General features: G+C 37.0%; 1 protein-coding gene across 1 annotated transcript in view; it reads right to left on the minus strand.

Moving 5' to 3' along the window:
- GFRAL (GDNF family receptor alpha like) overlaps positions 1-25,828 on the minus strand; it is a 63,460-nt gene that overhangs the window by 33,055 nt on the left and 4,577 nt on the right. Inside the window, 4 exon segments of the mRNA XM_066360295.1 lie at positions 7,373-7,623; positions 18,601-18,931; positions 19,742-19,786; positions 21,967-21,980. Of these exon segments, the coding sequence (XP_066216392.1) occupies positions 7,373-7,623; positions 18,601-18,931; positions 19,742-19,786; positions 21,967-21,980 (641 nt within the window).

The raw sequence follows: 25,828 nt of genomic DNA on the forward strand, positions 1-25,828 counted from the left end.
ACTATACCAGATCATCACTTTGCCCTAAGAGACCATGATCATTATATAAGGTATGCAGATTAATGAATCCTCACATATTGGTGCAAACATCTGATATAGGCAAGAAAAATGACTTTACAGGTACTGAAGAAGCAGATGTTTTCAGGAAAGCACATGACTAAGTAAAAAGAAATAGAATGTTTCCAGTAGACCCTTCAAAAGATGCTCAGCATCATTTATAATAAAAATTCAAATTAAAACAATAAAGTTTTTTTACTAAGAATGTAATTGAAACAAACCTTTTTTTTTCAAGTTTCTAAATTTTAAAAATGCAAAAATCCTGCCTGACCAGGGGGTGGCGCAGTGGATAGAGCATTGGACTGGGATGCGGAAGGACCCAGGTTCGAGACCCCGAGGTCGCCAGCTTGAGTGCAGACTCATCTGGTTTGAGCAAAGCTCACCAGCTTGGACCCAAGGTCGCTGGCTCAAGCAAGGGGTTACTCGGTCTGCTGAAGGACCACGGTCAAGGCACATATGAGAAAGCAATCAATGAACAACTAAGGTGTTGCAACGCGCAATGGAAAAACTAATGATTGATGCTTCTCATCTCTCTCCATTCCTGTCTGTCTGTCCCTGTCTATCCCTCTCTCTGACTCTCTCTCTGTCTCTGTAAAAAAATAAATAAATAAATAAAAATTTTTAAAAAAATTTAAAAATGCAAAAATCCTGTGGTCTAGTTACCTCACTGTTCAAAATCTATTCTATTGATATATCAGCAAAAATGTGCAATAACATTACAACTATGTCTATAATAATAAAGTCTATTTAATCTAAATGTACACATTAGAAGATTAATTCAATTATGGTATACATACAAACACATACTGTAGAATACTTTTTAAAGAATAAAGCCATCATATATGTACATACTTGCAAATATTCTATCATGTATTTTTAAGTTAAAAAGCAAGCTGTAAAAAACTATGTATAATATATTATGTAAAAAATGTAAAAGTATGTATAATAATATTATGTTAAAAATATATGTATATGCATGTGTCAATGTGAGGGAGACATTTGTTTGGGTGTATACAAGGCATTCAAGATATCTATGCCCTTAAAAAGGTTCAAAATAAAAAAGTTTCAAAAGAATGCACATCAATCTTCTGAACATTGACTCACTCTGGAGACTGAGATGGGGAAGATTTAATTTATTTTTACTTATGTATTTTTAAAATTCTATTTCAGCTTGTATCATAATTGAATTGCTATGTCTTTCATTCCCTGTAGGATTTAATAGAGATAGGTAGTCTCTTTCATTTTTAGTTTTAAAAGTAATTCCTCAAAAATAAAAAAAGAAAGAAAGGAACTGAATCTTTACAATCAGAATAGAAATATTTCCAAATCTTTTTTAGATGACTAGAGATGGCATCAAAAAGACAACTTTGAGCAAGGTGACAAGAGAACACTCCCGTCAGTGAGCTGCACACCCACTCCTGTGTGCTGAATTCCTGTGTAGCAAAGCTCTATTTTTTTTCATCTCTGAGGTCCTCTCTGTATTAACCAAGTTTTCTCTCATCTCTCTATCAGCAATAACTGCCATCAAAAGAGAATAAGTCTGTATGTATACAGAGCTAAGGGAAAGATGGTGGCCAAATGCACTTTGTTCAAAATGCTACTTTGCCTAACTCTGGCCCTGCAGGGGACATGGGCTCTCTGGCAGATTTTCACAGCTTAATTCTGTGACCAGAAGTAAGAGGTTCTGCCTGAGAGGGCTTTGGAGCATGCTGAAGGCACACAAGCTTGCTGCCCATCGCTTGGCAGGCAGGAGGACCTAGTGGGCTGTGAGTCAGCCAGGCAGGGCTTTGGGTGCTGACTCTGCACACTTTCTCAGGTGTGGAATCCTGAAAAAGACATCACATCCCTTAGCTTCCTTGATCTCATGTGTGAAATGAAGAAAATAATAGCACCTAGCTTGTGAAATTGTTTTTGTTGTTGTTACCGTTTGTGGAGAGAGGGACAAACAGGACAGACAGACAGGTAGGGGAGAGAGATGCGAAGCATAAATTCCTCGTTGCAGCACCTTAGTTTTTCACTGATTGCTTTCTCATCTGTGCCTTGAATCGGGGGCTACAGCAGAGCAAGTGACCCCTTGCTCAAGCCATGACGTTGAGCTCAAGCTGACGAGCCTTGCTCAAACCAGATGTGCCCGTGCTCAAGCTGGCGACTTCAGGGTTTTGAACCCAAGTCCTCTGTGTCCCAGTCCAATGCTCTATCGACTGTGCCACCGCCTGGTCAGGCTGAAATTGTTAAGGTTCAGAAAATGTGCCCAAAATTCAGCAAACAATAAACTTTATAATTACAACTATTAAATTAGTATGACTTGGATATATCCATATAGATTATTTCCAGATGAATTTATGTTCCAAGCAAGTGCTCTTCAGACTTCAGAGAGAAACATATTAGTGAGTTACGAAATCTATTTCATGGGTAGTACTCAGCATTGAAAAGAACTGATGGAATAGCATAACAATAATTAAAAAAAAAAAAACAGAAGACATTGCACATAAAAAAAGAAAATGAATGGAAAATGTATTGCTTACTGTGGTTGGAGGTTAAATGAATTTGAGAAACAATGCTTCTAAAAAAATAAACAAACAAGTGTACAAACTGAAACCCTCCCCAATTGTCTTCTCAATTTTACTCAGTTTTGTCTCTTTCAAGTAAGGTGAGCAAAAACTAAAAGGCTTTGGAAACATGCTGTAATGACAGACCTCTTCGATAACACATGAGCATGCTGGCGTAGTGTGAGAAGTCAGGAGGCAATGGCTAGAGAGCCAGTTCATTTATGTGCTGCCACTGCTTCCAAGCATATGAGTACAGAACGAGAACTAAATGGGAGATGACATTAACAGACAACAGCTCTGATAAGGGAACAATATTCAAAATATACAAAGAATTCACAAAGCTCAGCAACAAACAAGCAAACAATCCAATTAGAAAGTGGAGGAAGGACCTGAACAGACACTTCTCCCAAAAGGACATACAAATGGCCAACAGATATATGAAAAGATGCTCATCTTCACTAGCTATTAGAGAAATACAAATCAAAACTACAATGAGATACCACTTCACATCTGTTAGATTGGCTGTTATCAACAAGACAGGTAATAACAAGTGTTAGAGAGGCTGTGAAGAAAAAGGAACCCTCATTCACTGCTGATGGGAATGTAAACTGGTATAGACATTATGGAAGAAAGTATGATGGTTCCTGAAAAAAAAAAAAAGATTAGAACTACATGTAAACTACATGTGAACCAGCAACTCATCTACTGGGTATCTATCCCCAAAACTCAAAAACGTTCTTATTTAAAGACACATGCACCTTCATGTTCACTGCAGTATTATTTACAGTGGCCAAGACATGAAAGCAATTAAAGTGTCCCTCAATAGAGGATTAAATAAAGAATATGTGGTACATGTACACGATGGAATACTACTCAGCCATAAGAAATGATGACATAGTGACATTTATGACAACATGGATGGACCTTGAGAACATTATAGTGAGTGAAATAAGAAAATCAGGAAAAGCTAAGAACTGTATGATTTCACACATAGGTGGGATATAAAACTGAGACTCATAGACATAGATAAAAGTAAAATGGTTACCAGGAGGAAGAGGGTGGAAAGGGGGAGGAGATAAGTATGTAAAGAGGGACAAATATAAGGTGACAGAAAATTATTTGACTTTGCATGATGGATATACAACATAAACAACAGTTCAAATCTATAGAAATGTTTATCTGAAACCTATGTACTCTTATTTATCAATGTCACCCTGTTAAAGTTAATTTTCTAAATAAAAATAAATAAATAAATAAATAAACTTTTAGAACTAGCCAGGTCTCAGAATGTGGTTTTTTGTTTTTGTTTGAAACTTTTTCTCTTTAATTCAAATATAGAGACTGTGACAAAAGGCCTTTAAGCTTCCTTTAATTCTATAAACCTGCCACTGAAAATCCTGCCTTTAATATGTAATGTTTGAGGAGCAAATCTCATAAAGTTTAATCTTATTAAGTGAGTAAAGAAAATGAAGTCATTTCAGATGTTCATTTTTCTAAAACATAGTATAGAACTTCAATAAAAAAAACAACAAGTGTACAAACTGAAACCCTTCCCCAATTGTCTTCTCAATTTTACTCAGTTTTGTCTCTTTCAAGTAAAGTGAGCAAAAACTAAAGGGCTTTGGAAACATGCTGTAATGATGGATTTGGATTTGTGTGTGTGTGTGAGACAGACAGAGAGACAGAGGGAACAGATAAAGACAGACAGATAGGAAGGGAGAGAAATGAGAAGGATCAATTATTCATTGCGGCACCTTAGTTATTCATTGATTGCTTTCTCGTATGTGCTTTGACTGGGGGCTACAGCAGAGCGAGTGACCCCTTGCTTAAGGTAACAACCTTGGGTTAAAGCCAGCAACCGTGGATTGGATTCAAGACAGCGACCTTGGGCTTCAAGCCAGTGACCTTTGGGCTCAAGCCAGCAACCACGGAGTCATGTCTATGATTCCACGCTCAATCCAGTGACCCCACGCTCAAGCCAGATGAGCCTGTGCTCAAGCCATTGATCTTGGGGTTTTGAACCTGGGTCCCCTGGGTCCCAGTCTGATGCTCTATCCACTGCATCAACCACCACCTGGTCAGGCTTGATTTTAAAATGCCATTTCTGGCCTGACCTGTGGTGGCACAGTGGATAAAGCATTGACCTGGAAATGCTGAGGTCGCCGGTTCGAAACCCTGGGCTTGCCTGGTCAAGGCACATATGGGAGTTGATGCTTCCAGCTCCTCCCCCCAGTCTCTCTCTCTCTTCTATCTCTTCTCTCTAAAAATGAATAAACTAAAAAAAAAATTAAATTAAAAAAATGAAATAAAATGCCATTTCTACTCTTTCTCTACAAAATATTTTGGCTCTCTACAGGTTATGGTAGCAAAATACAATAAAAGTAAAATATAATAATAACCAAAATACATGAAAGAAAACCAGGCTTAAAAGTAGAATTAGGCTGCTGGGAGTGGCATTTTTAGGGAACTTTTGCCCAAGGAACAGAGTTATTAGGAACCTGTAGCATGCACCTTTTTTCCTGGATACCATGTAACATGAAAAAAACAGATATAAATAACCATGATAATGTAACTCTTTATTATTGGTTTAAATTATTTTATTGGCTATTTTCTTCTATAATGTTATGAACCATTTATTATAAATACCTTTAGTTCCAACAGAATTATCCACCTAATATTAATCAGAGAGCAAGGTTATTTAGAAAATATTTCTAAATAAATATCATGCTATAATTTTCTTCCTTGTACTATGTTTCAGTTGAAATATGTCTATAGTGCTAATTATAAAAATTGTAGAAATTTCACAAAGAACTCTGTTGGAACCAAAACCATATACTCTGAGTTATATGTCTGTTACATAATACAAAAATCCTATTTTAATCACATTAATATCTATAAAGAAAAATAGAAAAAAATTTAAGATGTGTATGTACCTGTATATAGTTGACTAAATAAATGCATAGGTACAGATATATACATAGCTATATCTCTCAAATATTTTTCACAAATATAAAGCTTTGGTTTGCAATAAAACATTAAACATTTATCATTTCATCTCAGAAATAGTAATGGTGTTTGCAGGTTGGCTGGTTACAATGAGGGGCCCAGGTGCCTGGGGATGTTTTGAAATTTAAATGGTTGCATGGATTAACCTAATCCTGAAGAAGGATAATGGAGAGATCTAGAATTAGTATATGATCACTTCCTTTACTTGATCTTTTCCAAAAGGCCAAGAGGAGATCACTTCCTTAGGTTCTTTCTCAAAGATTCATAGACATATCCCTTTCAACCACTTGCTCAATTTAAGACTCTGGAGAAACTATTTAAATTCCTGAATCTCAGTTTTCTGCTTTGCAAACATCAATAAAAAATAATTTTAGAAAATGTGTTTCCTATCCCATCATTACAGGTAGGTCAGCAGACATGTTAAAGACCAAGAGGAGTAAAACTAAATATGAGTAAATATGTTTTACATAGATCAGGACAGCCAAGTAGTAGATTATTAAATTAATAACCCCTTGATGAATTCAACCTTGATATATACATTCTTGTATAGCCCCCTCTCACAGTAACTCTGAGCTTGGCTGTGTGACTTGCTTGTCCAATGGGACATGAGCAAATGTGACAGAAGCAAACATTTGATAAATTCTTCACATTAAGGCTTAGCTGCTAGAAATGCTGCCTTCACCATGTAAGAGTCTCAGGGTCAACTGCAGATAAGGTCACAGGGAGAAGAACCTTGCATCCTAGCCAACAGTGCTTGCTAAACACCATCTTGTACTGCCCTGCCTCAGTTGAGCCACCTGATAACTGTAGCTACTCAAGTGAGCCTAAGTAAACAGGTCATCATAAGAACCACCCAACTGAGCCAAGCCTAGCATGCAGTATTGTGAGCAAATAAATGGTTATTTCAAGTCCCTAAATTTTGGGGTAGTTTGTTACTTAAAATAAATACCTGGTATATTCAGTTATTTGGTAGGATTTGTTTTTCCTATTGCTATTGAAATCAATAAACAATAAGTAGAAATGATCGATCATCGATCATAAAAGTTAAAAATCAGTACGTAAAGACACATCCACTTTCATGTTTATCGCAGTATTATTCACAGTGGCCAAGACATTGAAACAATTCAAATGTCCCGCAATAGAGGATTAGATAAAGAAGATGTGGTACATATACACAATGGAATACTACTTAGCCACAAGAAATGATGACATAATGACATTTATGACAACATGGATGTACCTTGGAACATTCTATTGAGTGAAATAAGTAAATCAGGAAAAGCTGAGAACTGTATGATTTCACACATAGGTGGGATATAAAAATAAGACACATGGACATAAATAAAAGTGAAGTGGTTACCAGAGGGAGGGAGATAGGGTGGAGCGGAGGGGAAGGGTATAAAGAGGGAAAAATGTAAGGTGACAGAAAATGATTTGACTTTGGATGATGGGTATACAACATAATCAACATTTCAAATGCTATCGAAATGTTTACCTGAAACTTGTATACTCTTATTGATCAATGTCACCCTATTTCTAAATAAAATTAAAAAAAAATAAGTTAAAACATGTGCCATTTTCAGACAAATGAGTAAAATATCAAATGCACAAAACATAATCAGAAAATAGATTTTTAAATGGGATAGCAAACAAAGTCATCGTGGTGAACAAAATTCCTGTGCTGGATTACTACTTAGTGCGCTACAGAAAAGAATAAGAAATATGTATTATATGTAATTTACTGAATATATTTAACTTACTGAAACATGATCTCCTATGAAGCATATACTGGAAAATCTTGCACAAAGATCCTTCACTTTGTTTAATGGCCCTACAAGTGCACTGCAGTTGAAGGACCGTCCCAAGCGTACCAATGTAAACTGCTCTGCAGTCATCACTTCCTGAGCAAGTGAGGTCCTGCTTGTTCAAGATACTGATGCAAGTCTCATCTTCATGGCACTTGCTAGTCACATGCTGCCAGCATTGTGACTGAAATGTTCTGTAGCGTCTCCTATAAAGAGTCAAAAAATGGAATTAGTCTCTGAATAATACTATTTAGATGAGGTGCTTTCTCATCTAATGAAAAAGACTGACATAAAACAAAATCCCTCCAGTACATAGATAGCCAGTACATAGATAGCTGAAAACTATGTTTGTACATTTAAATATCCCAATAGAGAGTGTAAAAGAAAAAGAAGAGAGAACTTCTGAATTACTTTCCTCTTGTGATGAAAGACAGAGGCAAAGTTTATGATTCCCTGGACGAATTTTCCTTCATTACAAATTCTGTTTCAATGGATGATGATTTTTGGTCTGAACTACTTGGGAGATTTATTAGCACTATTTTTTAATGCAGAATACATCTTTGGTAGACTAACAGTTGGCCATTGTTTCACACCAAGTGATTTTAGATGAGGCTCTTGACCATTCAAGCCCAATTTCCCACAGAATGCGTGAGACGATACTTTTTCTTAATATTTCTTAGCAGACTATTCAGAATTTTAAAAATGCTTTGAGCTTCTCTGGCAGCAAGAGCTAATTTAAAGCAAAAATAAATGAGTTTATTTAATTGACAAGATAATCCATTAAAATGGCATCCACTCATAATTTTACTGACCACGTATTTGATTTGCACTTTACTAGCTTTGAATAAGTCTTAATAACGTACAATACTTTTATTTTTGAAATTTTCACAATAACAGGATGTTCCCTTCAGTAGAATAAAGGATAGTAATCTGCATATTTAATATTTGTCACCTAAAATTACTTTATACCCTTTCTTGAATAGGTCATCAGTAAATCTGTATGAAAACCCTCTGAACACATGATACTTGTCATAAACTTATTTGTCCACATGGTACTACTCTGCTTAAATCCATAAATCACATTAGTTTTAATAATCTTACATTTTAAGTCATCTTAAAAGAATCAGCTTTTTAATATACTGGCAAAATAATTTATACTTAAGGAAATACAGCAAATTTTTGAGCATATAATTCTGAGGCCAGAAGAATAAACATGTTTCTTTAACATAATTATGGCTATACATAAGATGTTCTCTAAATGTAAGTGTTGGCCATGGCCAGTCGACTCAGCAGTAGAGCATCAGCCCAGCATGTGTAAGTCCTGCATTTGATTCCCAGTCAGGGAACATGGGAGAAGTGACCATCTGCTTCTCTGCCCCTCTCCCCTTTCTCTCTATCTCTCTATCTCTTCCTCTCCTGTTGCCATGGCTCAAAATGGTTCCAGCAAGTTGTCCCTGAGAGCTGAGGATGGCTCCATGGCCTCTCTTCAGGCACTAAATAGCTAGGTTGCCAAGCAACAGAAGTGGGGTCAGATGGGCAGAGCATTGCAGGGTAGGGGGCTTTTATGGTGGATCCCGGTTGGGGCACATGTGGAAGTCTGTCTCTGCTTCCCTGCCTCTTACTTAATAAAACAAGATAATAAATTAAATTAAATTAAATATGTATTGAGAGTATTATCATTTGAGTTGAATGAGAATAACTTTGCACCTATTTGACATTTAAAAAAAATACATGTTTTACAAAGCTTGTTACATAATAAATCTATCATGACAGTTATGCATTCAGAAAATTTGTAAAATTTTGCAAAATGATTTAATGGATATTTAATTCAATATTAAAAATCATAAAAATATTTTAGTACACTAGTTATGTAAACCATTTGAAAGAAATATTTAAATACAGCTAAAAAATTTATATTATATAAATTTTGTTTCATGTTTGAAATATTTTGATGTGTAGTGTTTCACTATTCTTATTTTCTTGGTATTCAACAATATTCTGTTTATTGTTGTAGAAATTAACTGATTAAAAGTAATTTCTTAAGTGCAGTTGATTATTTTGTTTTTATTTTTGCTACTGATCTCTAGTTACATTGCAAAATGCAACAGAATGTGGTTTGTGTAACTCCTATACATAGAAGGTATTAAATTTGTCTTTGGGACCTAATAAATATTCATATTTTATAAATGTTTTATGGCACTTAAAATGAAGTTTTGTTTCTAAAAAATAGTTATGCCTGACCAGGCAGTGGCACAGTGGATAGATAATCATCCTGGAACACTGAGGACCCAGGTTCGAAACCTCAAGATTGCTGGCGTGAGCATGGGCTCATCTGACTTGAGTTGGAGCTCACCAGCTTGAGTGCAGGTTCACTGGTTTGAGCATGGGATCATAGATATGACCCCACAGTCACTGGCTTAAGCCCAAAAGTTACTGCCTTGAGGCCTAAGGTCGCTGGCTTGAGCAAGGGGTCACTGGCTCAGCTGGAGCCCCCTGGTCAAGACACATATAAGAAAGTAATCAATGAACAACTAAGGTGCCTCAATTAAGAATTGATGCTTCTCAACTCTCTCCCTCCTGTCTCTCTATTCTTGTCTCTCTCTCTCTCACTAAAACAAAACAAACAAAATAATAATTAAAATTTTTTCTAAGCAAAGCCTTTTTTTTAGTTTCTTGAATTTATAAATATAAAAATATAATGCATTATACTAGTCTGTATGTTCCTAAACATTTACAATTGGCCAAACATAATCTTACCTACCAGTGTATATTTTAACTAACAAAATTAATTAAAAATAGTCTTTATATTGCCTTATTTGGCCTTTTCAAATAAATAAAGGAGTTTCAAAACCTATTCCTTATTGAAGAGTCTGGAACAGGGACTCAAGTCTTTTCAAACCAAGTGCTCTTCTTTGCTCCATGTACAGGTTCCTCAGCCAAAAAGTAAGTGATGAAGGGTTTAACACCTTCATTGAAGAAATGGTTCTTCTTTTGGAGATTGTTTTCCATTAACATCAATTAATATAAATGCTGGAAATCTCTCTCAGGCAAAATTTGCTTGAGAAAATGACAAAATTTGTCTTATTACCTTGACTACTAATATTGTATATTTCCATTACTTCTAAAAAATACACATTAAGGGACTATTTTTGACACACAGTCCTTAGTCTAATCTATGAAAGATAGATATTATATAAGAGGAAACATATATATGTACATAAATGAATTATAAAAATTAAATGCAAAATATTTAAACATAGAGGGAACATATGACCACTTTTGAGAGTCTCTTGTGTTCCAGACCCTATACCAAGCACTTTGGAGAGGTAAGTAACCCAGGAAGTCCTTGTGGAGGAAAATTACCAACAAATGTACCAGTCAATTTGAGAAGGTGTCAATGCCAAGGTGAGTTTATTTCAAGAGTGTGTGATTCAGAATCCATCACAGAACTTCTTAAGGACTATAACAGCAGAACCGATCACTTGCCATTAAAATATTTAATTTGATAGGGAAGCTTAGATATATTGTGCATTGAAAGGTAAATGCAAATATTTTTTAAAAATGAGGTAGCAAATCTACGACCCTTGCAGTAGTATCAGGCAAAACTGGATGTCTATACATGCGACATCTGGTATTCTTATAGGAACTCACTTAAAAAAGTAAAAAAATAAAAGTGTCTTGTACCTGGTTAAAAAAATTGTTAGGTTTCATTGTTAGTGTATATGATAAACAATTGATAAGTAGGTCATAATATTCTATTTGTAATATAAAAAATAGTATAATCAAACATTTTTATCATATTTCATTAATTGTAGGAGATATTATTTTATTACAACTAAAATCACTGGTTGGCAATTAAATTTTGGTTATAATTTAATAAATGTTTTCTTATCATTAAGCTTAAGACTCATCCCAAATATATTAAGGTACTAAAATGTGTATAAATAGTACTGAAAGTCCTAGCCATAGAAATCTGACAAGAAGAAGAACAACAACAAAAAAAAAATCCAAATTGGAAAGGAAGAAATAAAACAAATTATTTGCAGATGATATGATACTATATATGGAAAATTCTAAAGATTCCACCAAAAAATTACTAGAATTGATAAATAAATTCAATAAAGTAGCAAGACATAAATATTCAGAAGTTAGTTGCATTCTTATAAACCAATAATGAGCTATCAAAAAAAAGAAACTAAGATAACAGTCCCATTAACAATTGCTTCAAAATGAATAAAATACCTAGGAATAAATTTAACCAAGTATATAAAGACCTGTACTCAGTAAATTATAAGACAATGAAGAAAGAAATTGAAGAAAATACAAATAAGTAGAAGCATATACTCTGTTCACGGATAGGACGAATTACATTCATACTACCCAAAGCAATCAATAGAGTCAAAGCAATTTCTATCAAAAAACCAATGAAATATTTACAGAACTAGAATAAATACTTTTTAAACTTATATAGAACCACAAATGACCCCAAATAACCCCAGCAACCTTGAAAAAAAACAAAGTTGGAGGAATCATGCTAACAGATATCAAACTGTATTACAACGCCATAATAATCAAAATGGGATGGTGCTGTCATAAAAGCAGACAAAACAGAATAGAGAGCCCAGAAATAAACTCATATGTTTATAGTCAATAATATTTACTAAGGAGGAAAAAGCATGCAATGAGGTAAAGATAGGAATGGTGTTGGGAAAATCGGGCATATATGTGTAAAATAAAAATGAAAGACCACCTTCTTACACCATATATAAGAATAAAATCAAAATCAATAAAAAATTTAAATGTTAGATTAAAACATAAAAATCCTAGAAGACAATATAGGCAATACAATCTCAAATATTTTTCATAGCAATATTATTTTATATATCTCCACAGGCAAGGAAAACAAAAGAAAAAATAAACTAATGGGACTACATCACACTTTTAAATTTTTGAACATTAAAGGAAACCATTCACAAAATGAAAAGATGACCCACTGAATGGGAGAACGTAATTGCCAATAACATATCTCATAAGGGGTTAATATCCAAAATTAATGAAAAATTTATAAAACTCAACACCAAACACCCATCAAACAATCCAATTAAAAATGAGCAAGGAACCTGAATAAACACTACCCCAAAGAGGACATACAGATGGTCAATACACAAATAAAAATATGCTCAACAACTCTAATCATCAGAGGAAGGTCAATTAAAACCACAACGAGATATCACCTTATACCTATCATAACAACTATCATCAATAAATCAACAAATAAGTGTTGGCAAGGATATGGAGAGAAAGGAACCCTGGTCCACTATTGGTGGGAATGTAGATTGGTACCACCACTGTTAAAAACTGTATGAAAGTTCCTCAAAAAAATATATAAACGGAACTTCCTTATGACCCAGTGATTCCACCTCTGGGAATTTATCCAAAGAAACCCAAGACACTAATTTGAAAGAATATGTGCACCCCCATGTCCTTTGCAGCGTTATTTACAATAGCCAAGATTTGGAATCAGCCTGTATCTGTCAGTAGATAAGTAGATAAAAAAGTTATTTCTACAATGGAATACTATAAAAAAAGAAGAAGGAAATCTTACCCTTTGCAACAGCATTGGTGGACTTGGAGAGTATTATGGTAAGTGAAATAAGCCAGTAAGAGATAGACAAGTACAGTACCACATGATTTCACTCATATGTGGAATCTAATGAACAAAACGAGCTAAAAAAACAGAGACAGACTCATAGATAGAGAGCAGGCTGACAGCTATGAAGGAGGTGGAGGGTGTGGAGGGATTGAGCAAGAAAGAAAAAAAAAGATAAAAGTTCATGGACATGGACCACAGTGTGGTGATTGTTAGGAGGAAGAGAGAGAGGAAGGCCTAGGAGGGTATAGAGGGTATAAATGGTGATGGACAAAGACTTGACATGAGGTGGTAGAAACATAACACAGTGTACAGATGATGTGTCATAGAGTTGTAGACCTGCAACCTGTATAATTTTGTCACCCAGACAAATTCAAGGAAAAGAAAAATAAAATAAAATGTGTAAAACATTTACCTCTTAGAATCAATGAAAAACAATATTTTACTAAAAAGTAGTTGAGGTATATAAAAGAATTTGAAAAATCTAAATAACCAGGGGTTGGGAAGGGAAGAGGAGTAAAGAGGGACAAATATATGGTGATGGAAAATGATTTGACTTTTGGTGATGGACACACAATGCAATCAACAGTTCAAATGCTACAGAAATGTTTACCTGAGACCTATGTACTCTTATCAATCAATGTCACCCCACAAAATTTAATTCTAAATTTAAAAAAAAGTTGGAAGCCTATTAAGGTACAGGGGGTCCTAGGGTTATGGCACAGTTTTGCTGCTACCACAGTGATGTAACCCAAATTTCAGTGTAAGTCGAAACACAACCTAGTCTAAGTCACTTATCCTAACACAGTTGTAAAATCATAATCTAGAACATAAAAACACAGCTAAGCCACAGAAAAAGGAAAGGGACATAAATATACAATACTGTACACTGTACTGTAGTAACAGAAAAAATTATAAAAAATGAGTATAAAAAAATTTCTTCCCTTTATTCCTGTGGTTGGCTTGCACACTGGAAGGGGCATTGCAAGGTGGGAGAGAGTGACCTATTGGAAGGTGGAAGCTGGAGAGGCAGGAGAACCAAGGTGCTGGAGATACTGGGTCAGGTGAATCAGGATTGCCTAAGGAACATGCAGGAGATGCTGGAGATGATTCTACCTGGACTACAGGTGTTTCATCTTGAGAAGCAGCTGATGTAGAGGGCACAGGACCTGTAACAGGCCTCTCTAACTTCTTAAAGAATTGTTCCAGGATAGTCTAGAAGGTTGATGACTTCTTCTCTTCCAAAATCTGCCTATAGCACTGCAAAGCATGAATAACAGCTCTGTAGACCTTACTGAATCTGTCATCGCTGGGGTCCTCAGCCTGAACCCATCCTCTACCATAGAGAAACCTTCTGCCAAACCCTTGGTAGTAAATTGCTTGAGTTCTGGGGTTTCTACCCCTTTCTCTCCAATCAGCTGCTTCTCCAGCTGAATGAGGTCCTGAGCAGACAGCTCCACTCCATGTGATGCCAGTCGCTCTGTGACATCCTCAGTCTCCACTTCCAAATTAAACTGTTTACCCATGGCAACAACCTTCTCTATTACAGCCTCCACTGACTCTTCAAAGCCACGGAAGTCATACACAAACAAGGGACTTAGTTTTTTCCACATACCGTTTAAGTTTGTTCATCTCATTTTATCCCAGGCAAAAGCAATGTTTTGTACAGCATTGTAAATGTTATAAGACTTCCAGAAGTCTGAGTATCAGGTTCTTGTACTTCTCAGTTGCATTAGGGCCATACCAAACATCCTTCAGAGGTAGCAGGCCTTGAAAGGAGGCAATGACACCTGGATCCATGGGCTATAAAAGGGCAGTGGTATTAGGTGGCAGGTAAACAACCTTGATATTAGAATTAAAATCACTCAAGTGGGCAGTGTGACCAGGGGCATTGTCCAGCACTAACAACACCTTAAAAAGTAGCCCCTTATTAACACTGTAGTCCTTCACTGCTGGCACAAAATGGCTGGAAAAACACTCCTTAAAAATCTGAAGTGTCACCCATGCCTTCTTGTTAGACCTCCAGACAAACAGGCAGTTGACCCTTCCAAATGCCCTTCAGTGCCCTTGAATTCTCTGCCTGGCACACCAACAGAGAATTGAGTTTGAAGTCACCTGCAGCATTTCCCCCAAGAAGCAGTCAGTCTCTCCTTGCCAGCTTTATAGCCCGGTGCTGTCCTCTCCTCCTTGGTGATGTAGGTCCTGTTAGGCATATGCTTCCAAAAGAAGCCTGTCTTGTCAACATTAAACACTTGTTCAGCACAATAGCCCACTCTTGGCAACTCCACCCTGCACCTTATGGTTATGCAAGTTGGCATGAGCTTTGAAATGCATGAACCAACCCCTACTAGCCACAAACACTTCACTCCCTTTCCTCTTTTCACTTTTTATTGCCTCAAACAATCGTCTAGACTTCTCCTGAATCAACATTAGACTGACTGGTATATATTGCTGCTACTGGTATTCCAGCCACAAAACTAGCAATATTTTCTTCTCAGTCATCATGCCACTTTGCTGTTCAGTAATCACAGTTGATTTTGTAGGGGCTGATCCATTTTATGCTCTAGGATATGGTCTTTTTCCTTGATAATTGTTGCTACAGTAGAGTGGCTCAGGCCTGGCACATGGCCGATGTTCACTGCTGATTCTCCTTTTTCTGATCCCTTTACAATGTCTGATTTCACTTCCATCAGGGTGGCTTTCCTCTTTTTCAAAGCACTACCATCTGAAGACCCTGACTTTTATTTAGGAGCCATGATAAGGGCCAAAAAATCACCAAAGCAACACAAATGGAATGTTTGCTCTTTTAACAGTCCAAAATGATGTAGGTAAGCATACTGGGGGAAACCAACTCCCTCATTCACGTGCTGTGTTACATCATATTCTCCCACCATGCACAACCAAACTAGTTTGCCCACATAGTCCATAAGTATGATGCTAACAGCGAAAGTCAAAACACTCATGTCTCAATTCTTTTAAGTTTTTATGGGAGCGTCATAAACTTGAAACATCGTATGTCGAGACTGTCATAACCTGAGGACCCCCTGTATTTAAATTGGGTTGGATATATTGTGTGATGCAATGGTTTGTTTACAATCTAAATTAAGTTCATTTAAATGTTAAAATGTATTAAAATAATAACTTGGAAAATAGAAAGAAAAATCTAAATTACAATATAAAATATTTTTATCAATATTTTTGACTCAAAAGAGATAATAAACCTTAAAATAAATGATAAACATTTACATAAGTGAATCTTCAAATAAAACTTTATTTTATTTTTCCTTAAGTGAGAGGAAGGGAGATAGTGAGGCAGACTCCCACAAGCACCCCAACAGGGATCCATCTGGGGCCAATATTCCAGTACTAAGCTATTTTTACACCTGAGGCAGATGAGCTCCAACAGAACTATCCTCAGTGCCTGGGACCATGCTTGAATGAATTGAACCAGAAGCTGCAGGAGGGTAAGAGGGAAAGAAGGGGAGGATGAAGAGAAAAGGAAAGGGGGAGAAGCAGATGGTGCTTCTTCTTTGTGCCCTGACCAGGAATCGAACCTGTAATGTCCATATGCCAGGCTGATGCTCTATCCACTGAGCCGATAGCCATGGCCAAAACTTTCTTAAGAACTTTGGCATTCTATGTAAGTTGATGCAAAAAATAAGTCAATCTTTCAGCATTCTGCTCAACTCTTGCTCTTTATCTTATTAAATGTGTCTTATGGAGAAGCAGTTTTCTTTTTTGACAAAAGTTTACAAGACCTGGAGCTACTTTTTCAAGTAAGAATAAGAGTAAAGGAGTTCAGAGTTGACAGTTATCTTTTGACAAGGCCAAAAGAAGACAGTTTACCAAGAACCAGCTTCCTCAGAAAGTTATGATTAAATCTTTTAGTTCACTTGCCAGCAGTTGAAGCAAGGGAACAAATGTGACAGTTCTCACTCCTCCACACTAAATGTTATTTTGACCCTTAAATGAATTTAGTGTATATGGAGTTTTATTCATTTACTAAAATTAAATAGAACTGTCCCTAATAGAAGGTATCAGGCAAACAAATTAATATAAAAATTTGCAAAAAAAAAAAAAAAAGAATTAAAAAATTATGCAATTTAATGGTGGTTGTTACATTAAGCTCCTTCAATATGTAACATCAATGTTGTGAATAAGTTTGACTCATCAAATTTGTTTTGTATTCCATTTTTTTCCTTCATCTTTTTACTCTTATCCAAAGAGGCCTATTTGACTGGGGATTTTTTTTTTAACCACACAAAAGATAAATTCACCTTGAATATACAAGGAAATGTGTTAATGACCATAGTGAGGAAAAGAAATAGCCACGGTGTGGGATTAGAGTTATGTTTCCCCGGAGTAGTTATTTGCAAAAATGCAGTCTAGTCTCAACTAGCAGCTAGAGGTGAAGTTTTAACAAATGAGCCAAATCATTTATACCTCTGCTCAAACTCTTCCAGTACCTTTTCATTTGACTTGGAGTAAAAACCAAAGTTGTTAGTGTCCCTCCGGACCCTATGTGATCTAGGCGCCACCCCCTGCGGTTAAAGTTCTAACCACTTCTCCCATTGCTCTCCCCTTGCGTCATCTGTCCTCACTGCTTTTGTGACAGGCCACACACATCGGTTCCTCAGCACCAGCAAGTCTGTTAGGTGTCTCCTCTTTTGGGTATTTACTGAGAAGAGCTCATTGCTTTCCACACTTCCTTAACTCTGGTAAATGTTCTCTACGAGACCACCCCATTTACCTCGCCCTTCTTTCTGCCCATTCACACTCTCTCTCATTTATTCTGTTTTGCTGTTGTTGTTCACCTATAGAGCACTCATTACCTTACAATATAATAAAACACAATATACATTTTTCTTCTTTATTATTCGTCTCCCCCACTAGAAGCTCCACAAGGCAGGCATTTTTGTCTCTTGCACACTGATGTCTATATGTTTGATAAAGTTTTTTGAATAAACAAATGCATGGCTAACATTATCCCCCTTAGATTCAAGGGTATACATTTGGGAAGAAGAGAATAGGTATTTCTGACATCATGGCATAGATGTGTGCTGGTGACACCCAGACTGTGGTCAAGCTACTTCTCCTTCCTGATCTTCAGTCTAAGACAGAAAGAACTTATGAAGTTTGAAGAAACACCTTGACAAAATTCTATGACATTTAACAGCCCTAAATGATCATAACAAAAGCAAATTTAAAAAATCCACATAACAGGTAGGTTTATTAAATGAATTCATTATTCATTAGTCTAATTTGAGTATATAATTTCAATAATGCTATTTCATGGCAACCATATCCTGACCTATTTAATTTTTTTTTATGCCAAACAAGTTCTGCATTTGAATTTCAAAAAGGATACTACACATGTATCACAGATCCAAAAATATGAATTGTCTGGCTTTGTTTACATCACGTTGGATAATGGTGGGAACTCTAGCTAATGTAACGAGATCAAGTGTTAGGACTGGACTGTAACAAATAAGGTGCAGAAATAAGAAAGCAAGGTATGCGTGTTTTTACTCACCTGCATAATTCATCATTTCGGCAGCTGTGAATTACATCGAGGCAAGTAGGGGGTGGAACTCTGTTCACTGCACATGGCTTGCTGTGAAGAGCTTCTCTGGACTGCTGACAAGGTATATCAGATGGAGCACAGTCACAAAAAGCCAACATCTGGGCAATATTAAAAGGCATATTTTGATAGAAGAACCGTATGGCTGCTTGGCAGTGTTTCACATCACACAGATTTCCATTTGCTGAGCAAGCTTTAAGGTAAGGGGCCAACTGTGCATTACAGACCACATCCCCTACACACATCTCTGCCACTTCCAAACAGGACCGGATCCCTTTCATTCCTGAAAGCAATGATATGCCCAGGTCGTGAAAACGTAAACACAGAGCTGTCTTTACAGAATCTGCAAAACACTAGGAGACGTCTACGAGCAAAATCGGACTTTGTACCAACACTCTACTGGAGACAACATTACTTTTCTTCTTTAGAGTTAATATAAATTTACTGAGACTTGAATAGTGGACTAGTTGAATCATCTTTCATCTCTACTGGATGCATATTGTGATCCAGAAAAGATGGGAAGTGTGTGGGGCCAAAACGAGCTGAAGGAAAAATCCTTCAGTCCAAGTTTCTCAAATGTAAACAATAAATCTTCAGAAATTTTATTCGAGCTAGATAGCTTATGATGAGTTCATTGGCTCAAATCAAAATGATTCTTATTCTCTTACACTTTTGATTTTGGGGCAATGCCTTGACTAAAAGTTCCATATAGTTATCCCAACATATAGCGATGTTCGCCTTCTAGAAAACACAGGCACACACGAATCCCCAGCACCACCAACAACACACACAACCCTATACACAGAAACAGTTGGCCTGAAACTATTCATGCAAGTATTCAAAATTTAACCAAGATCTAGTCTTTGGTTTTAATTGTAAAGTATCCCTCAGCATAACTGTAAATCGATGATGAATGGGCAAATCAGCTGCTTTGCTACATTAGTAGAAGAAATGCAATGATTTTGTTGCATTTGGTAACAATTCAAACTATTAAAGGGCAGCACAATTTATTTTGTATTGAAATGTCTTTAAAAAGCCTAGTAACTACATTTGTAAATTATATTGTTTATCATTTACAAATTTTAAACATTACCATGATAGGGAAGAGTGGTTAGGTTCCATGTGAATTTATTATCTCCTTCCATGTTATCTAGAAGGAAAATGAAACCTTTCATTAGAGAAAAAAAGAATTCTACATTTAGTAGGAGAATGTGGCCTACATGTAAAATGAGTAATTAAACAAAAACACATACAAGCTCATAACATTTCTTTAACTCTTGCTATTCAAAATTAGTGAGGCACAGATGAAGAAAAATAAACCCCAGGTATATCATTCAAGTGAGTTAAACAGCCCTGCTGTGAGGATTTAGTTACTTGAAGGTTTAAACAAATGCTAACGACTAGGCCATGTGCACTGAAGTAAACAAAGAATCAGAGAAAATCGGGAGAAAAAACAGAAGGAATATTGTCAGATCCAAAAAGACCCTCTTCCTGGTAGGGTCTTAATTAGACTGAAATGCAATTTGAAGACTATTTCCACCTCTGATTATTTTAGCTTCCCAGAGTTCATAGGAGTTAACATTATGAAATGGAGAATTTTACTGATGGAAATAAACTCAGCGGCCATGTAATTCTAAAAATTTTTTATTTAGGAAGCATTCGTTGAGTTCCTACTATGTATCAGGCGGTATATCAAAGATGCAAATCTGCAGTCCCTGTCATGGAGGCTCCACAGCCAGGCAGGAAATACAGACATATAAACAAAAAATATACATACATCAAAACATTAAAAAAAAACCTGATTGGGGAAGTGTATTGTTGGGCAGATAAAATGTATTATGCTCACTTTGTTAAAGATGGCACCGCTTCCCACGTGGAGGCCGTTGCCCAGGTGATATTAATGTGTGTTGGGGGCAGGCTGTGGGCAGGCAGGATTGTTGTAGCCTGGGGCTTGGTTTTGGGATTAAGCCTTTCCTACCCTTTTTGATGTGGGGTGGTACAATCCCATCATGCCTCAGAGAAGTGACTGTATTAGAGACTTCCCTATTTTGTATATTGGATTAAAGGTTTTGAATCTACACTATAAAATGGGGGCAGAACAAGAGCTTGCTCTTGGTTCCTGAGATTATCATTAAAGGAGAGAGCAGAGAGGAGAGCAGAAAGAGGCCATGTGGCCAGGAGAAGCAGCCAAGATGGCGGAGTATTGAGTGAAAGGCCAGTCTGTGCAGTTTGACGCTGGAGAAGGAAGGAGATGGGGAACAGAGGTGAATAAGTCTGGTGAGCTAGAAACCTTTGATTCTAGGAAACTTGGATAAGTCAGTAGCTTTGTGAGCACTGAATGTGAGTGGGTTTTGGAGCCCAGTGTGTGTTTTACTTGCCCGCCGGGTGCAAGCTAGAATTAAATACTATGGCCCACCAGTTTTTCACTCTGTTGTTTCTTTACCGACTGTCCGAATCCAATGCGAACCTGCATGGGCCAACCAGCTGCTATGATGGTAGCTGTGGCTTCTGGCTTTACATGTATGATCAGATTTTTATTCTAAGATCAAGTACTCATTGATCTCTTTGGTTATTGATTCATATATTGACTGGTGTTATGGCATAAATGTCCCTTCATGATGTAATTTGTCCCTACTTGAGCTGTCTGTCCACACTCCCTGCTTGCTCATTTAGAGCACATATATGGTATACAGTCACAGGAAAATCCCCCCCCCCAGCGTGTCACATCCTTTCCAGACTCCTTGCTCTATTCTGTCCTCACTATACAGATCTCTCTCTCTCTACTAATTAAGTGTCAGCTCAAGGATCACTGAGCTGAGACTCACTCGCTTCTGGAGTCTTCCTCTCTGAGGAAGCTGGGAATATTCCTTCTCTGCTAATATGCCATGTTGATTAAATCCCAGTAAGCAAATCTCAGAGGGTCATATAGCTTTTGTAACAGACACAAGAGTCTAGGCTAGACCTGATTAGTATGGCTGTGCCACTGACTAAAACCTATTCAGGAAACTATCATTGAAATATAAATAAGTATTAAATTGACTAACTGTTATGGACTGAATGTCTGTGGTACTCCAAATTTTATGTATTGAAGTCCTAAAACTCAGTGTGGCTATATTGGAGATGATATCTCTAAGGAGTCATTAAGGTTAAATTAGGTCACAGCCTGGGAACCTGATCAGAAGGATTAATGTCCTAGTAAGAAGGAACAATAGAGACCTTAATCACTTGCCCCTGTCTATCCACACAAAACACGGAATGGCATGTGAGGACATAACAAGACCAGAAGTTTACAAGTCAGCAGAGAGTTTCACCAGATACTGACACTGATGGACCTTCATCAGGAGCTTTCAGCCTGTAGCACTTTGAGAAGATAAATGTCTGTTGTTAAAGCCACAAACCAGTAATATTTTGTTACGGCAGCCTGAGCAGGGTAACACACTCACTGTATATGTAAGTATTACAAACACGACAGAACAGTTATCTTATCTTAACACGGGGGAAACAATCTTGGGTGTATATGTTATGAGTGATGTATTATATAAATTCTCTGTGCATTAAATTATAATTTAATATGATATATATCTTATTATATATTAAGAATAGATATTTGAGGAGCCACTGAGCCATTTCACCCACAGGTGTTGTAAAGTACCAAAAGGCTACAGAATTAATATTAATATTTTAGGAGGCTTGGAGAACATTTTATTAATTTGGGTTAAGGTGTGCAGAGAAATTGTGAGAATAGTCTCTGTACTGTGTGATTGGCATAACCAGGATGGCTCTTGCCATTGTATTGTAAATGAAAAGGGAAGGAAAACATGGATTCCCTGACATTCCACCACACCTGTGGGGAAAGGAGTGAATGGCTAGCCAGGTGCAGGAAGAGAAAAGCCAAAATAAACCTTTTCTTATAACTATGAGCCATTTGCTGGCATTTGTCCCCACGGAAACTACCTCTCTTATGTAAATGCAGGTGGTTAATACGTCTGACTCTGGACAGAGAGATGGCGGATGAACACTAGAAAATATAGGAAGGCCTTTTAATATGTAAAGAGACACCTTTCTACCATTGTGTTGATTTGTAAATTTTGTTTTCTCCAAAATGATGTATGGCTTGCAAATTGAACATGGTCCTATCATGTTAAAGGACATATGACTATAACCAATAGTGGTAAAGGGCTCCTAAATACAATTTTTGCTTCTGTACTTCCCACTTTCAAAACTATAAAATCTAAGTAGAACAAAGGGCCAGCGCGCGCTCCCTCAGATTTCTGTTGGAGCTGCCACCACTTGGCCAAGCTAGACAATAAAGCTTTGATGTGTAAACGACAGACATTGTTCCTGTCTTTCATGTTTTGGGTCCCTCCGAATTTGGCTTAACAATATTAATATATAATATATATCAATATATATTAATATATATATATGTGCATACACACACACATTTTCCCCAGAGGACATCTTAAAGAGTAGCTTAATTGCTAAAAAGGAGCTAAAGGGAAATATGTCATGGCAATAAATAGAATCCTGCAACAACCAGACTTGAATCTGAGTTATAAGATTATATATACTTATTGATCCATTTATATCAAAATATATCCAGAATCCAACATTCTGCCACCATTCTGATTCAAGATGCCATGCATCTTTCTATTGACTTTATCTAGTTTTATGGTCTGATTTATCAACTGTAAGTATGTCTCTACCCCAACTTATGGGTACTACATAGATCTCACTGCTGTATGTCATGAATGGAATTTAGACATCAATTCCATATATAAAACCTCCTACTCAGTATCTTTGCTTGGATATCTAATAAACATTTCACAAATACACCCAAAACTCACTTCTCACCTCTCTTCTGTCCCTCACTAAAGCCTCTTTTTTCTATTATTGTTGCTACTTTCGTTGATAAAAATAATGGCGACTGCAGTCTTCTAATTACTAAGTACAAACACCTTGGCATCAACTTTGATTTCTTTTTTTCCCCTTGCATTCCCATAAGACCCACTAATATAAAATTTATCCAGAATCTGACAGCTTCCCATATGGGTCCATCACCCATTATCTTTATAAAAGCTCCCACCTTGTTTTTCCAACCCTGGCCTTTCCTTCTCTTCAAGCAACTTTCAACACACAAAAAAATGTGAATTATCCTGCTAAAGATATAAATCAGACCATAACACTCCCCTGACCCTAATCCTTCAGTGGTTTCCTATATCAATAAGAGTACAGTCAATAGTTGTGAAATGACCTGCAATGCCCTTCATGCTCTTGTCCCCTGTTTTATATTAGATGCCATCTCCTACGCCTCTCTTCCTTGCTCTCTCAACTCTAGTTTATCTCTTCTTTGCTTTTCCTCAAACCTCTAGACATATTTCCAACTCAGAATGTTTAGCCATTTTTTTGGCCTTAAATTCTCTTCCCAAGATGTCCAACAGGACTCATTCCTGGTCACTTTCAGTCTTAATCAAACATCAATATTTTTCAGAGCTACTTCCTGGTTATCCTATTAAAACTATAAACCACCCACTCAGAATTGTTTTTTCTTTGCCCCTTACCATATTAGTTTTGTCCTTAGCATGTATAGTGTTTAAAATATATATCTTAAAAATTGTTTATCCTGCTAGGTGGAGGGAGAAGTAGATTCCACATGTAGCTAATTTATTGTTAGTTTTCTCTGTCTCCATACTGGATGATGTGGCTCACTACTAAGACCCTCGCTTTGATGATCCAGGTACAAATTTCCCCAGCCTCTCACAGTATTTTGGGTGCTGGGTCATGCTGGTCCTTTCCTGGCATTGCCCGCATCCAAAAAAAAAATTGGCACACCCCAAGTTACAGATTTTCCCAGGGGATAGCTTATATGTGAAGAATAGTCCGTTTGAGGTGCACAAGGATCACCTCTCTTGTCTCAGTGGGTGTGATATCTCTGAAAAGCCACACCAGGTCCAAGCTACGTGTGGGATTGACTAAATTTGCTGTGGTGGTTGTATTGCATTTCAACTTCTCCCTCCACCGTATCCTGTTTTCTTTCCTTCTTTCTTGCTTTTCTTCCTGATAGCTAAGCCCAGCACATTATCTGTGTACAAACCTCTACCTCAGAACCTGTTTTCAGGGAAACTGAGTGAACACACTTCTCAATTTAGAATGAAAGCTCCTAGAGAGTGGTGGTTTTTGCTTTGTTTCCTGCTTTATCCTGTCTTAGAATATGGCCTAGGGCATGGTAGGCACTCAAAAAAAAAAAAAAGGCCCTGGCTGGTTGGCTCAGTGGTAGAGCATCGGCCTGGCGTGCAGAAGTCCCGGGTTCAATTCCTGGCCAGGGCACACAGGAGAAGCGCCCATCTGCTTCTCCACCCCTCCCCCTCTCCTTCCTCTCTGTCTCTCTCTTCCCCTCCCGCAGCCAAGGCTCCATTGGAGCAAAGATGGCCCGGGCGCTGGGGATGGCTCCTTGGCCTCTGCCCCAGGCGCTAGAGTGGCTCTGGTCGCAACAGAGAGACGCCCTGGAGGGGCAGAGCATCGCCCCCTGGTGGGCGTGCCGGGTGGATCCCGGTCGGGCGCATGCGGGAGTCTGTCGGACTGTCTCTCCCCGTTTCCAGCTTCAGAAAAAAAAAAAAAAAAAAAAAAAAAAGAACCTATTAAATAAATAATCATTACTAAGAACCCTTATTTATTTCTTTAATTTTTTAAGTTCCCTAAAAACCATAAACTCCTTAGATGAAGGACAGAGAGTTTTTGTTTTTGTTTTGCTTTTTAATCCCGCTGCAAAGGACCTCATATATTGTACGTATCTCATAAGTATTTATTCAATGAAGGAATGAATGAATTTAACATTATGCTAAAACCTTTTAGCATTTCCTTCTTTCTTCATAATCACTTCTGGACATAGTCATAATATTAAGTTTTTAAATTTTACTTTCCTAGGAGAAATGCAGGCAGAAAGGACAGAGCTGGAGTCAGAAATTAAAATTTTTAGTTAACTCATAGTTTTGATTATACTCAATGTTCCTAAATTCTTTTGACTACCAACTGGAAACCACGTCCTGGTTGAATCCATCCTCGTAGTCTTCACTGAAGGCTGGAACCATAATTGACTAGTTTGACTACTAGTGTTAGCTTGGCACTTTGAGGGGGCAGGAAATAAATGCATATTAAATGATTAACTGCTCCTATTCAAAAG

The sequence above is a fragment of the Saccopteryx leptura genome, chromosome 1, assembly GCF_036850995.1.
Source record: "Saccopteryx leptura isolate mSacLep1 chromosome 1, mSacLep1_pri_phased_curated, whole genome shotgun sequence".
In the NCBI taxonomy this organism is placed as follows: Eukaryota; Metazoa; Chordata; class Mammalia; order Chiroptera; family Emballonuridae; genus Saccopteryx; species Saccopteryx leptura.